General features: G+C 39.1%; 1 protein-coding gene across 2 annotated transcripts in view; it reads right to left on the bottom strand.

Moving 5' to 3' along the window:
• Positions 1-1,165: 1,165 nt before the first annotated feature.
• The window catches only part of WDR70 (WD repeat domain 70), a 316,512-nt gene continuing 302,102 nt past the window's right edge, over positions 1,166-15,575 (bottom strand). For both annotated transcript variants that reach the window (XM_061187724.1, XM_061187725.1), the window contains exon 18: positions 1,166-1,305. In XM_061187724.1, coding sequence (XP_061043707.1) covers positions 1,218-1,305 — 88 coding nt within the window. In that variant the 3' untranslated portion in view covers positions 1,166-1,217. The remainder of the gene's footprint in view (positions 1,306-15,575) is intronic.

Below are 15,575 nucleotides of genomic sequence, written 5' to 3'. Positions count from 1 at the left end.
TGTAGTATGTGAGGCTTGTAGAACCAGGAGCTTTCTGATACACATTTTGGGCCATCATTCACTTTCATAACTATTTAATTCACTGGGACAGATGAGAGCAGGAGGGCAGAAGGCAAGAGTATTAAAAAACCTGAGTTGTCTAGCGGAGATGATTTGACACGCAAAAACTACCCCAGGTCGATGTGAAGTCAGGGGAGAAAAAGGCAAATTTAGCACGAAGATGATTTTCTTACTGTTACTCACAACACAAGTGGCCCTTTTCATGCTTGAGAATGAAATAGGATTTTATTCTATTGACTCATTATTACTTTGGACAAACTGCCAACTTTTGTTTTAGTTTTCTAGTCAAAAGCACAAAGACCATTCAGAATGATTTTTAATGTCTTCTACTTATACAGCTTTTACACTTACAAAGCATTTCTATACTTTTAAAATTAATACTGATAAAAATCAGGCAAAGTCAATATCATTAGCTCTATTTTAAAAGAGCAAATATTTAGTGTATATTTACTGCGTGTCAGGTACTATACTAAACGATTTACAAGGATGTCTTATCCTTTTGACAAACCTATGAAGGTTATACTATTATCACCTGAGTCTAGAAGAGAGAAGCTTAATAACTCTCCCAAGGTGACCCACACAGTAAAGAACAGAGCCTGGATTTGAACCCACATCGGTCTGACTTCAAAGCCTGCTTCCTAAGTCCTAATCACTGCTTTCTGATGTTGAAGGATAATCAGATACACGTTCTTTCCTAGTATGGCAATACTTTTAGTTTGAACTCAGCCTAATTATTTAGTCATGTAAACAACTGCTGTGAAATTATACAGAGATATTAAACGTTTTGATGTCCATTTCGATATTGTGCTCCTAGAATTGCTCAAGACAGACGTACATCTCAATGTACCTTCCCCTCCCCCAAGGTTATAACAATCTGTACAAAACCAATCACTGTTGAATAAAGTTTCCAAATACCTAAAGTACTTGGTAATAAGCTAAGAATCTGTTTCTTTTTACTTATAATACGGTTTAATAGTTGTAGGTAAGAAAATGTAAGCACAATTTTAGTGAAGAGTAGCTACCAATCTTTTGAATGGTTCAATAACACAAAGGACAAAAACCTGATCATAAAAATGTATTTTTATTTCATTAAAAAAAAACCCCAAACCTGTTCAATATCCTTCCCCCTCATGCAAACAGCTCTCACATCAGATTCTTCAAATTTTACGTTTTTTCCATTCCGGCTCATTCTTTGCTTCCTCATCATCAGATTCAACTTGGGCAAACATGGTTTTGGGCTGAGTCCTAAAAGAAAGTTAAAGAGGAGAGGAAAAATTTAGTCAGCAAGTGTGCATTAGACTTTGCTACTTTCAACAAGTGGAAGGAAGCACATTTGGGGAATCAATTATATCTCAATTAGTAGATAATCATTAAACTTCTGGCAAAGAAAAGGATAATGGAAATTTAATTATGTTCAGATTCTTTTAAAGGTTTTTTCTTCTGTGGCAGACTATGTATGTTGTCCTTTCCTTAAATAAAATGAAAATGTATCAAAGTCAGTGGAAACTCATACATCCATTAACCACCCTCAGTTTAACCAGGACTGTTCGGGGGGGCCAAACTATAGTCACCAAGCAAGAATCTACACAGTCTTTATTTATAACTCCCTGGGCTGTTCCTAGACTTAAGTACAGTAGTCCAAATACACGTGATTATGGTGCACACAAATAGGAGAATCTGAGTCAACAGTTTTCTTATTTAATGAGTCTAAAATAATAGATAACATATATAGTAATTTGGGCCTGTCAGCAAAAATAAAAAACAAAACAGGAGGATAGGGCAAGATGGCGGAAGAGTAAGACGCGGAGATCACCTTCCTTCCCACAGATACATTAGAAATACATCTACACGTGGAACTGCTCCTACAGAACACCCACTGAACGCTGGCAGAAAACGTCAGACCTCCCAAAAAGCAAGAAACTCCCCATGTACCTGGGTAGGGCAAAAGAAAAAAGAAAAAACAGAGACAAAAGAATAGGGACGGGACCTGCACCAGTGGGAGGGAGCCGTGAAGGAGGAAAGGTTTCCACGCACTAGGAAGCCCCTTCGCAGGCAGAGACTGCGGATGGCAGAGGGGGGAAGCTTCGGAGCCACGGAGGAGAGCGCAGCCACAGGGTGCGGAGAGCAAAGCGGAGCAATTCCCGCACAGAGGCTCGGCGCCGAGCAGCACTCACCAGCCAGAGAGGCTTGTCTGCTCACCCGCCGGGGCGGGCGGGGGCTGGGAGCTGAGGCTCGGGCTTCGGTGGGATCGCAGGGAGAGGACTGGGGTTGGCGGCATGAACACAGCCTGAACGGGCTAGTGCGCCACAGCTAGCCGGGAGGGAGTCTGGGAAAAAGTCTGGAGTTGCCGAAGAGGCAAGAGACTTTTTCTTGCCTCTTTGTTTCGCGGCGCGCAAGGAGAGGGGATTCAGAGCGCCGCATAAACGAACTCCAGAGACGGGCGCGAGCCGCGGCGATCAGCGCGGACCCCAGAGACGGGCATGAGACACTAAGGCTGCTGTTGCCGCCACCAAAAAGCCTGTGTGTGAGCACTCTCCACACCGCCCCTCCCGGGAGCCGGTGCAGCCCGCCACGGCCAGGCTCCCGTGATCCGGGGACAACTTCCCCGGGAGAACACACAGCGCGCCTCGGGCTAGTGCAACGTCATGCTGGCCTCTGCCGCCGCAGGCTCGCCCCGCATCCGTATCCTTCCCTCCCCCCCGCCCGAGTGAGCCAGAGCCCCCGAAACAGCTGCTCCTTTAACCCCGTTCTGTCTGGGCGGGGAACAGACGCCCTCAGGCGACCTACACGCAGAGGCGGGTCCAAATCCAAAGCTGAACCCCGGGAGCTGTGTGGACAAAGAAGAGAAAGGGAAATCTCTCCCAGCAGCCTCAGAAGCAGCGGATTAAAACTCCACAAACAACTTGATGCGACTACATCTGTTGAATACCTGAATAGACAACGAATCATCCCAAATTCAGGAGGTGGACTTTGGGAGCAGGATATATTAATTTTTTCCCTTTTCCTTTTTTTGTGAGTGTATATGTATATGCTTCTGGGTGAGATTTTGTCTGTATAGCTTTGCTTTATAATAGCTTTATTTTACTTCACTATATTTTATCCTCTTTCTTTCTTTCTTTCTATTTTTTCTCCCTTTTACTCTGAGCCGTGTGAATGAAAGGCTCTCGGTGCTCCAGGCAGGCATCAGGGCTGTGCCTCTGAGGTGGGAGAGCCAACTTCAGGGCACTGGTCCACAAGAGACCTCCCAGCTCCACGTAATACCAAACGGCGAAAATCTCTCAGAGATCTCCATCTCAACATCAAGACCCAGCTTCACTCAACGACCAGCAAGCTACAGTGTTGGACACCCTATGCCAAACAACTAGCAACACAGGAACACAGCCCCATCCATTAGCAGAGAGGCTGCCTAAAATCATAATAAGGCCACAGACACCCCAAAATACACCACCAGACGTGGACGTGCCCACCAGAAAGACAAGATCCAGCCTCATCCACCAGAACACAGGCACTAGTTCCCTCCACCAGGAAGCCTACACAACCCAACTGAACCAAGTTAGCCACTGGGGACAGACACCAAAAACAACGGGAACTACGAACCTGCAGCCTGAGAAAAGGAGACCCCTAACACAGTAAATGAAGCAAAATGAGAAGACAGAGAAACACACAGCAGATGAAGGAGCAAGGCAAAAACTCACCAGACCTAACAAATGAAGAGGAAATAGGCAGTCTACCTGAAAAAGAATTCAGTATAACAATAGTAAAGATGATCCAAAATCTTGGAAATAGAATACAGAAAATACAAGAAACGTTTAAAAAGGACCTAGAAGAACAAAAGAGCAAACAGACAGTGATGAACAACACAATAAATGAAATTAAAAATTCTCTACAAGGGATCAATAGCAGAATAACTGAGGCAGAAGAACAGATAAGCGACCTGAAAGATAAAATAGTGGAAATAACTACTGCAGAGCAGGATAAAGAAAAAAGAATGAAAAGAATTGAGGACAGTCTCAGAGACCTCTGGGACAACATTAAACACACCAACATTTGAATTATAGGGGTCCCAGAAGAAGAGAAAAAGAAAGGGACTGAGAAAATATCTGAAGAGATTATAGTTGAAAACTTCCCTAATATGGGAAAGGAAATAGTTAATCAAGTCCTGGAAGCACAGAGAGTCCCATACAGGATAACTCCAAGGAGAAACACGCCAAGACACATATTAATCAAACTATCAAAAATTAAATACAAAGAAAAAATATTAAAAGCAGCAAGGGAAAAGCAACAAATAACATATAACGGAATACCCATAAGGTTAACAGCTGATCTTTCCAGCAGAAACTCTGCAAGCCAGAAGGGAGTGGCAGGACATAGTTACAGTGATGAAAGGGAAAAACCTACAACCAAGATTACTCTACCCAGCAAGGATCTCATTCATATTTGATGGAGAAATTAAAACCTTTATAAACAAGCAAGAGCTAAGAGAATTCAGCACCACCAAACCAGCTTTACAACAAATGCTAAAGGAACTTTTCTAGGCAGGAAACAGAAGAGAAGGAAAAGACCTACAATAAGAAACCCAAAACAATTAAGAAAATGGTAATAGGAACATACATATCGATAATTACCTTAAATGTAAATGGATTAAATGCTCCAACCAAAAGACACAGACTGGCTGAATGGATACAAAAACAAGACCCGTATATACGCTTTCTACAAGAGACCCACTTCAGACCTAGTGACACATACAGACTGAAAGTGAGGGGATGGAAAAAGATATTCCATGCAAATGGATATCAAAAGAAAGCTGGAGTAGCAATTCTCATAACAGACAAAATAGACTTTAAAATAAAGACTATTACAAGAGACAAAGAAGGACACTATATAACGATCAAGGGATCGATCCAAGAGGAAGGTATAACAATTGTAAATATTTATGCACCCAACATAGGAGCACCTCAATACATAAGGCAAATACTAACAGCCATAAAAGGGGAAATCGACAGCAACACAATCATAGTAGGGGACTTTAACACCCCACTTTCACCAATGGACAGATCATCCAAAATGAAAATAAATAAGGAAACACAAGCTTTAAATGATACATTAAACAAGATGGACTTAATTGATATTTATAGGACATTCCACCCAAAAACAACAGAATACACATTTTTCTCAAGTGCTCATGGAACATTCTCCAGGATAGATCATATCTTGGGCCACAAATCAAGCCTTGGTAAATTTAAGAAAATTGAAATCGTATCAAGTATCTTTACCGACCACAACGCTATGAGACTAGATATCAATTACAGGAAAAGATCTGTAAAAAATACAAACACATGGAGGCTACACAATACACTACTTAATAATGAAGTGATCACTGAAGAAATCAAAGGGGAAATCAAAAAATACCTAGAAACAAATGACAATGGAGACACGACGACCCAAAACCTATGGGATGCAGCAAAAGCAGTGCTAAGAGGGAAGTTTATAGCAATACAAGCCTACCTCAAGAAACAGGAAACATCTCGAATAAACAACCTAACCTTGCACCTGAAGCAATTAGAGAAAGAAGAACAAAAAAACCCCAAAGCTAGCAGAAGGAAAGAAATCATAAAGATCAGATCAGAAATAAATGAAAAAGAAATGAAGGAAACAATAGCAAAAATCAATGAAACTAAAAGCTGGTTCTTTGAGAAGATAAACAAAATTGATAAACCATTAGCCAGACTCATCAAGAGAAAAAGGGAGAAGACTCAAATCAATAGAATTAGAAAAAGGAGAAAAAAGGAGAAGTAACCACTGTGTCAGTAACCACTGACACTGCAGAAATACAAACGATCATGAGAGATTACTACAAGCAACTCTATGCCAATAAAATGGACAACCTGGAAGAAATGGACAGATTCTTAGAAATGCACAACCTGCCGAGACTGAACCAGGAAGAAATAGAAAATATGAACAGACCAATCACAAGCACTGAAATTGAAACTGTGATTAAAAATCTTCCAACACACAAAAGCCCAGGACCAGATGGCTTCACAGGCGAATTCTATCAAACATTTAGAGAAGAGCTAACACCTATCCTTCTCAAACTCTTCCAAAATACTGCAGAGGGAGGAACACTCCCAAACTCATTCTATGAGGCCACCATCACCCTGATACCAAAACCAGACAAAGATGTCACAAAGAAAACTACAGGCCAATATCACTGATGAACATAGATGCAAAAATCCTCAACAAAATACTAGCAAACAGAATCCAACAGCACATTAAAAGGATCATACACCATGATCAAGTGGGGTTTATCCCAGGAATGCAAGGATTCTTCAATATACGCAAATCAATCAACGTGATACACCATATTAACAAATTGAAGGAGAAAAACCATATGATCATCTCAATAGATGCAGAGAAAGCTTTCGACAAAATTCAACACCCATTTATGATAAAAGCCCTGCAGAAAGTAGGCATAGAGGGAACTTTCCTCAACATAATAAAGGCCATATATGACAAACCCACAGCCAACACTGTCCTCAATGGTGAAAAACTGAAACCATTTCCACTAAGATCAGGAACAAGACAAGGTTGCCCACTCTCACCACTATTATTCAACATAGTTTTGGAAGTGTTAGCCACAGCAATCAGAGAAGAAAAAGAAATAAAAGGAATCCAAATCGGAAAAGAAGAAGTAAAGCTGTCACTGTTTGCAGATGACATGATACTATACATAGAGAATCCTAAAGATGCTACCAGAAAACTACTAGAGCTAATCAATGAATTTGGTAAAGTAGCAGGATACAAAATTAATGCACAGAAATCTCTTGCATTTCTATACACTAATGACAAAAAATCTGAAAGTGAAATTAAGAAAACACTCCCGTTTACCATTGCAACAAAAAGAATAAAATATCTAGGAATAAACCTACCTAAGGAGACAAAAGACCTGTATGCAGAAAATTATAAGACACTGATGAAAGAAATTAAAGATGATACAAATAGATGGAGAGATATACCATGTTCTTGGATTGGAAGAATCAACATTGTGAAAATGACTCTACTACCCAAAGCAATCTACAGATTCAATGCAATCCCTATCAAACTACCACTGGCATTTTTCACAGAACTAGAACAAAAAATTTCACAATTTGTATGGAAACACAAAAGACCCCGAATAGCCAAAGCAATCTTGAGAACGAAAAATGGAGCTGGAGGAATCAGGCTCCCTGACTTCAGACTATATTACAAAGCTACAGTAATCAAGACAGTATGGTACTGGCACAAAAACAGAAATATAGATCAATGGAACAGGATAGAAAGCCCAGAGATAAACCCACGCACATATGGTCACCTTATCTTTGATAAAGGAGGCAAGCATATACAGTGGAGAAAAGACAGCCTCTTCAATAAGTGGTGCTGGGAAAATTGGACAGATACATGTAAAAGTATGAAATTAGAACACTCCCTGACACCATACACAAAAATAAACTCAAAATGGATTAAAGACCTAAGTGTAAGGCCAGACACTATCAAACTCTTAGAGGAAAACATAGGCAGAACACTCTATGACATACATCACAGCAAGATTCTTTTTGACCCAGCTCCTAGAGAAATGGAAATAAAAACACAAATAAACAAATGGGACCTAATGAAACTTAAAAGCTTTTGCACAGCAAAGGAAACCATAAACAAGACCAAAAGACAACCCTCAGAATGGGAGAAAATATTTGCAAATGAAGCAACTGACAAAGGATTAATCTCCAAGATTTACAAGCAGCTCATGCAGCTCAATAACAAAAAAATGAACAACCCAATCCAAAAATGGGCAGAAGACCTAAATAGACATTTCTCCAAAGAAGATATACAGATTGCCAACAGACACATGAAAGAATGCTCAACATCATTAATCATTAGAGAAATGCAAATCAAAACTACAATGAGATATCATCTCACACCGGTCAGAATGGCCATCATCAAAAAATCTAGAAACAATAAATGCTGGAGAGGGTGTGGAGGAAAGGGAACCCTCTTGCACTGTTGGTGGGAATGTAAATTGATACAGCCACTATGGAGAACAGTATGGAGGTTCCTTTAAAAACTACAAATAGAACTACCATACGACCCAGCAATCCCACTACTGGGCATATACCCTGAGAAAACCATAGTTCAAAAAGAGTCATGTACCACAATGTTCATTGCAGCTCTATTTACAATAGCCAGGACATGGAAGCAACCTAAGTGTTCATCATCGGATGAATGGGTAAAGAAGATGTGGCACATATATACAATGGAATATTACTCAGCCATAAAAAGAAATGAAATGGAGGTATTTGTAATGAGGTGGATGGAGTTAGAGTCTGTCATACAGAGTGAAGTAAGTCAGAAAGAGAAAAACAAATACAGTATGCTAACACATATATATGGAATCTAAGGGGAAAAAAAAGGCCATGAAGAACCTAGTGGCAAGATGGGAATAAAGACACAGACCTACTAGAGAATGGACTTGAGGATATGGGGAGGGGGAAGGGTGAGATGTGACAGGGTGAGAGAGTGTCATGGACATATATACACTACCAGATGTACAATAGATGGCTAGTGGGAAGCAGCCGCATAGCACAGGGAGATCAGCTCTGTGCTTTGTGACCACCTAGAGGGGTGGGATGGGGAGGGTGGGAGGGAGGGAGATGCAAGAGGGAAGAGATATGGGAACATATGTATATGTATAACTGATTCACTTTGTTATAAAGCAGAAACTAACACACCATTGTAAAGCAATTATACTTCAATAAAGATGTTTAAAAAAAAACAAAAACAAAAAAACAAAACAAATGAACATTCCTTCCACCAAACACCCAGATCAATGCATGGAAATGACAAGCATTTTAGGACATATCACTGCGTATCACTGCTGTAATACTGGCACAGGGTACATCAAGCAATCTTTGCATTAGGACCTGCTGTGTTTTGTAAACATACCTGGTTCAATGACACGCCCTTTTACATAGTTCACAAAGAAAATAATTGCAGGAAAATATCAAATGGTCATAATTTATGCCCCTTTCAGTCATGCTACTGCTGATTTGCACTGTTGGTGGGAATGTAAATTGATACAGCCACTATGGAGAACAGTATGGAGGTTCCTTAAAAAACTACAAATAGAACTACCATACGACCCAGCAATCCCACTACTGGGCATATACCCTGAGAAAACCATAGTTCAAAAAGAGTCATGTACCACAATATTCATTGCAGCTCTATTTACAATAGCCAGGAGCTAGAGCTTTAATAGAGCTTTTAAAAACAGCTCTACTGCATTATGAGGAAACATTAAAGCATGATATCTGAAGATGAAATACTTTAGCTTATATCATCATTTAGAGTTCAATTCATAATAGCAAGGTAATTGCAGAATGGTAAAAATAATGTCAATAATTCCTTTTATTTGCCAAGTGAAACAGGGTTAAAACCTTATATTACTAAACAGGTAGTTGCCGGAGGGGAGGTACAGGGAGGAGAGAAATAGGTGAGGGAGATAAAGAGGTACAAACTTACAGTTATAAAATAAATGAGACACTGGTGTGAAATGTACGGAGTGCGGAATAGCGTTGACAATTATGTGATATCTTTGTATGATGATAGATAGTAACTAGACTTATCATGATGCTCACTGTGAAATGCATAGAAATATCAAATCACTATGTTGTGTACCAGGAACTAACACAGTGTTTTAGGTCAACTGTATTTCAAAACAAACAAACAAACAATTTCATAGAAAAAGAGATCAGATTTGTGGTTATCAGCGGTGGGGGGTGAGGGAGGGGGAATTGGAGGAAGGCAGTCAAAAGGTACCAACTTCCAGTTATGAGACAAATAAGTACTAGGGAGGTAATGTACAACATGATAAATATAATTAACCCTGCTTTATGCTATATATGAAAGTTGTTAAGAGTAAATCCTAAGTGTTTTCATCACAAGGGAAAAAAACTTTCTATTGAATTTTGTGTCTGTATGAGATGTTCATTAATTAAACTTATTGCGGTAATCATTTCATGATGTATGTAAGTCAAATAATTATGCTGTACACCTTAAACTTACACAGTGCTGTATGTCAATTATATCTCAATAAAACTGGAAGGAAAAAAAAAAACCCCTTATATTACTTCTTGCTCTTCCTTTATTATCCTGGGGAAGAAGTATAAACCATCCACATTCCATGCTGATGTTGTTCTGATGCAAGCCATGTACTAGAATTCCTCGTGCATAAGTCAGTCACAATTCCTGTCTCTCCAGTTACCTGCCTAGAGAGCCCAAGCTGTCCCCAAACACAATCCAGTTGGTTAAATTTCTTGTTGTCACTTCAAGACACTGTTATGACATCTATAAACAAGTCATAGCCCTAACATTTCCAAAACCAGCTGCAGATTTTCATAGGTCATGAGTTGCTGAATTACTAGAAAGCAGGACCACTGGCTTTCTAACACGCTACAGCAAGGCAACTGGTGCTCATGACATATTTCATCTTCTGGCAAAGATGTCGAGCCCTTGGGTATAGACAAACCTGTACAGGAACAAATTTGTCTGGTTTAAAAAATCCTCTGGAAGCCTGAAGCTGTAAGGAGTCCTTGAGCTAAGCCTCAGGTGGGGGATTCATTCCCAGTTTGGCCACTGACTTGCTCTGTCACCTGGAACAGGTGTTTCCCCTCTCAGGGGTTTAGTTTCCTCCTCTACCAAATGTGGAGGTTGAACTTGATTAGTGGGTCCCAAAGGACTAAAGGCCCAGGGTAGACAATGACGAAGTGTGTGTTTTAACATTAATTCAAGTATAATACAAACAGAAAAGTGCATATTTCATAAATGTACTGTTTTCTGGATTTTCACAAACTGGACGTGTCATGAAACCAACACCCAGATGAAGAAACAGAGTATGACGAACACCTCCGAAGCCCCTCATACTCCCTTCCAGTTACTAACCCCAGACCCAGGGTCACCATATCCTGACTTCTGGCCACATAGATCAGCCCCACCTGTGTTTGTCCTGTCTCTGTAGGATGCCTAGAGTGTTCACTATTTTGTGCCTGGTTTCCTCCATTCAGCATCATCCACAGTGCTGTGTGTAATAAGGATGTTTGTAACCATACATTCCAAAAAATGCAAAAAAAACCCAAAGGCAATACTGTGAATTTTACTGTGAGTTAAAATGTGTTTAAGTTAAATGACTGTCCTTTATTCTGAGATAATGTTCTTCTATCTATTTTGTAATAAAATGTGCTGGAAGTTTAAAAAAACAATCCTTAGAATTAGCTATTTAATTTCTAAGGGAATAAAAAGAACATGATCTTCTAAAGATACCTGGCAATGCTTCATAGCTCATCAATGTTAGCTGCAATGAGACTTAAGTACTTAAGAAGTTGTAGTGCTGCTTTTTTTGGATATAAAAAAAGAAACTGAATGACAGGTCACGGGGAAGAAAACCTAGAGCTTGAAAAGGCTATTTCATTTATGTAGTCACTTTTTTTTATAATCCACCTACTTCCAGAAGTATTTTTAGTAGGTTGGTGGCTAACATTGAAGGGCACAGAATCAATGGAACTACGTAACAAGGGGCAGAAAGGGAGTAATGCTGGCAAAGAGGCATGGGAGAACATTTTGGGGGAACAGAGACATTCTATAATCTTGATTGAAGTGGTGATTACACAGGTGTATGCATTTGTCAAGACTTGAAATGGGTGCATTTTGTATTTTATTGTAACTAACTTAAAAAGAAAATCAAAACAAAAAAATGAGTCAAAGGTCAAGAACAAAAGAACAAAAAGGTATGTAACTGAGCATAAAACTTAGCACTAAATTTCCTAGATGCCAAGGCAAAAGGAAAAGAAAGAGATTAGTTTTGCAAAGGAGGTAAGTTCCCCCTCCCCGAGCACTGAACTCAGCAAAATTCACTGAGAAAATTTTCATACCAGGGTCACTTCGACTGTCACTTTCAATTACCAGACCACAACAGTTTCCTTTTCCTCTCCAGGTATTTTAACTTAAGGGATATCAACTTGTTTGGAAGGTTGAATGGTCTTCTTTGTGAAACTCCATGAATTTATTTTAAATTCCACTTTTGAACTAATAAAAATGTTGTCACTCTCACCACTATTATTCAACATAGTTTTGGAAGTTTTAGCCACAGCAATCAGAGAAGAAAAAGAAATTAAAGCAATCCAAATCGGAAAAGAAGAAGTAAAGTTGTCACTGTTTGCAGATGACATGATACTATACATAGAGAATCCTAAAGATGCTACCAGAAAACTACTAGAGCTAATCAATGAATTTGGTAAAGTAGCAGGATACAAAATTAATGCACAGAAATCTCTTGCATTCCTATACACTAATGATGAAAAACCTGAAAGTGAAATTAAGAAAACACTCCCATTTACCATTGCAACAAAAAGAATAAAATATCTAGGAATAAACCTACCTAAGGAGACAAAAGACCTGTATGCAGAAAATTATAAGACACTGATGAAAGAAATTAAAGATGATACAAATAGATGGAGAGATATACCATGTTCTTGGATTGGAAGAATCAACATTGTGAAAATGACTCTACTACCCAAAGCAATCTACAGATTCAATGCAATCCCTATCAAACTACCACTGGCATTTTTCACAGAACTAGAACAAAAAAATTTCACAATTTGTATGGAAACACAAAAGACCCCGAATAGGCAAAGCAATCTTGAGAACGAAAAATGGAGCTGGAGGAATCAGGCTCCCTGACTTCAGACTATACTACAAAGCTACAGTAATCAAGACAGTATGGTACTGGCACAAAAACAGAAATATAGATCAATGGAACAGGATAGAAAGCCCAGAGATAAACCCACACACATATGGTCACCTTATCTTTGATAAAGGAGGCAAGCATATACAGTGGAGAAAAGACAGCCTCTTCAATAAGTGGTGCTGGGAAAACTGGACAGCTACGTGTAAAAGAATGAAATTAGAACACTCCCTAACACCATACACAAAAATAAACTCAAAATGGATTAAAGACCTAAATGTAAGGCCAGACACTATCAAACTCTTAGAGGAAAACATAGGCAGAACACTCTATGACATAAATCACAGCAAGATTCTTTTTGACCCAGCTCCTAGAGAAATGGAAATAAAAACACAAATAAACAAATGGGACCTAATGAAACTTAAAAGCTTTTGCACAGCAAAGGAAACCATAAACAAAACCAAAAGACAACCCTCAGAATGGGAGAAAATATTTGCAAATGAAGCAACGGACAAAGGATTAATCTCTAAGATTTACAAGCAGCTCATGCAGCTCAATAACAAAAAAACAAACAACCCAATCCAAAAATGGGCAGAAGACCTAAATAGACATTTCTCCAAAGAAGATATACAGATTGCCAACAAACACATGAAAGAATGATCAACATCATTAATCATTAGAGAAATGCAAATCAAAACTACATTAAGGTATCACCTCACACCGGTCAGAATGGCCATCATCAGAAAATCTGCAAACAATAAATGTTGGAGAGGGTGTGGAGAAAAGGGAACCCTCTTGCACTGTTGGTGGGAATGTAAATTGATACAGCCACTATGGAGAACAGTATGGAGGTTCCTTAAAAAAGTATAAATAGAACTACCATACGACCCAGCAATCCCACTACTGGGCATATACCCTGAGAAAACCATAATTCAAAAGGAGTCATGTACCACAGTGTTCATTGCAGCTCTATTTACAATAGCCAGGACATGGAAGCAACCTAAGTGTCCATCATTGGATGCATGGATAAAGAAGATGTGGCACATATATGCAATGGAATATTACTCAGCCATAAAAAGAAACGAAATTGAGTTATTTGTAGTGAGGTGGATGGAGTTAGAGTCTGTCATACAGAGTCAAGTAAGGCAGAAAGAGAAAAAGAAATACAGTATGCTAACACATATATATGGAATCTAAGGAAAAAAAAAAAAAGGTCATGAAGAACCTAGTGGTAAGACGGGAATAAAGACACAGACCTACTAGAGAATAGACTTGAGGATATGGGGAGGGGGAAGGGTAAGCTGTGACAAAGGGAGAGAGTGGCATGGACATATATACACTACCAAACGTAAAATAGATAGCTAGTGGGAAGCAACCGCATAGCACAGGGAGATCAGCTCTGTGCTTTGTGACCACCTAGAGGGGTGGGATAGGGAGGGTGGGAGGGAGGGAGATGCAAGAGGGAAGAGATATGGGAACATATGTATATGTATAACTGATTCACTTTGTTATAAAGCAGAAACTAACACACCATTGTAAAGCAATTATACTCCAATAAAGATGGTAAATAAATAAATAAATAAATAAATAAAGTACACGGCCATCATAAAAAAATAATAATTAAAATAAAAAATAAAAATGTTTTCAGCAAAATAGCCATATTATGTATACACAACATCAAATCATGACACTTAGCTTTCACGTTCCACTTAGCATTCAATAGCCATGCTCCCCTTCCCCAAACTGCCAAAATCAAGGCATAAATCAGTGTCCAAATTTTCCCAGCCATGCTTGCATACCACTTTTCCTTTCATTTCGCTGCCCAGGTAGATAATAATTGAGTGTAAGAACTAGGCTCCTTTCAACAAATAATGTTGGGGAAATTGTATATCCATATGCAATGAAATTGGACCCTTACCTTACACTATATACAAAAATTAAATCAGCATGGATCAAAGACCTAAACCTAAGAGCAAAAACTATAAAACTCTTAGAAGAAAACATAGGGGAAAATTTTATGACATTGGATTTGGCCATGATTTTTTTGACATGACACCAAAAGCACAGGCAACAACAAAAATAGGTAAACTGGACTGCATCAAAATTAAAAACTGTACATCAAAAGACAAAATCAACAGATTAAAGTGAAGACTGGTTATTTAGTGGGTATAGAATTTCAGTTTTGCAAGATGAAGAGAGTTCTGGAGATTGCACAACAATGTGAATGTATTTAACACCACCGAAATGTACACTTAATAATGGTTAAGATGGTAAATTTTATGTTATGTGTATTTTACCAAAATTAAAAAGAGAAAAGAGCAGGCTCCTGAACTTGGGAATAAGGAAGAAGGAACCTCCTTCCTGGGATAAAAAGGGGGTGCCTTGGAAAGGGCCTTAGCCTCCAACTTGGGGCCATGCCTAAAGCAGTGCTTCTCAAACCATCTGTGGTGCAAGGCCAGACTTTGTTTTCTAATTTCCCACCACTTGCAGATAAATATTTTAGAAAAATTAAAAGGCTACAAAATACAGATCCAAAATTTTTATTAGATTCAATAAATATATCAAATTGCTATAAATTTTCTAAGCTTATCTTGTCAGCACTGGCTGGTGGAGCACACTGTGAGTAGCGTCTGCTGGCAGCTCCATCCCTCCCCTTGCTTGGGAAAGAAAGGCTCTGAAAGCAGGGAGCTGAAAGCAGACTGTGGAGTAAGAATCTGTCTTCTTAACATAAACTTTTACACATGATGAG

This window comes from Eubalaena glacialis, chromosome 4 (genome assembly GCF_028564815.1).
Source record: "Eubalaena glacialis isolate mEubGla1 chromosome 4, mEubGla1.1.hap2.+ XY, whole genome shotgun sequence".
Taxonomy (NCBI): domain Eukaryota; kingdom Metazoa; phylum Chordata; class Mammalia; order Artiodactyla; family Balaenidae; genus Eubalaena; species Eubalaena glacialis.
Note: the sequence above shows the minus strand (reverse complement) of the source record. Positions and strands in the feature narration are given on the sequence as shown.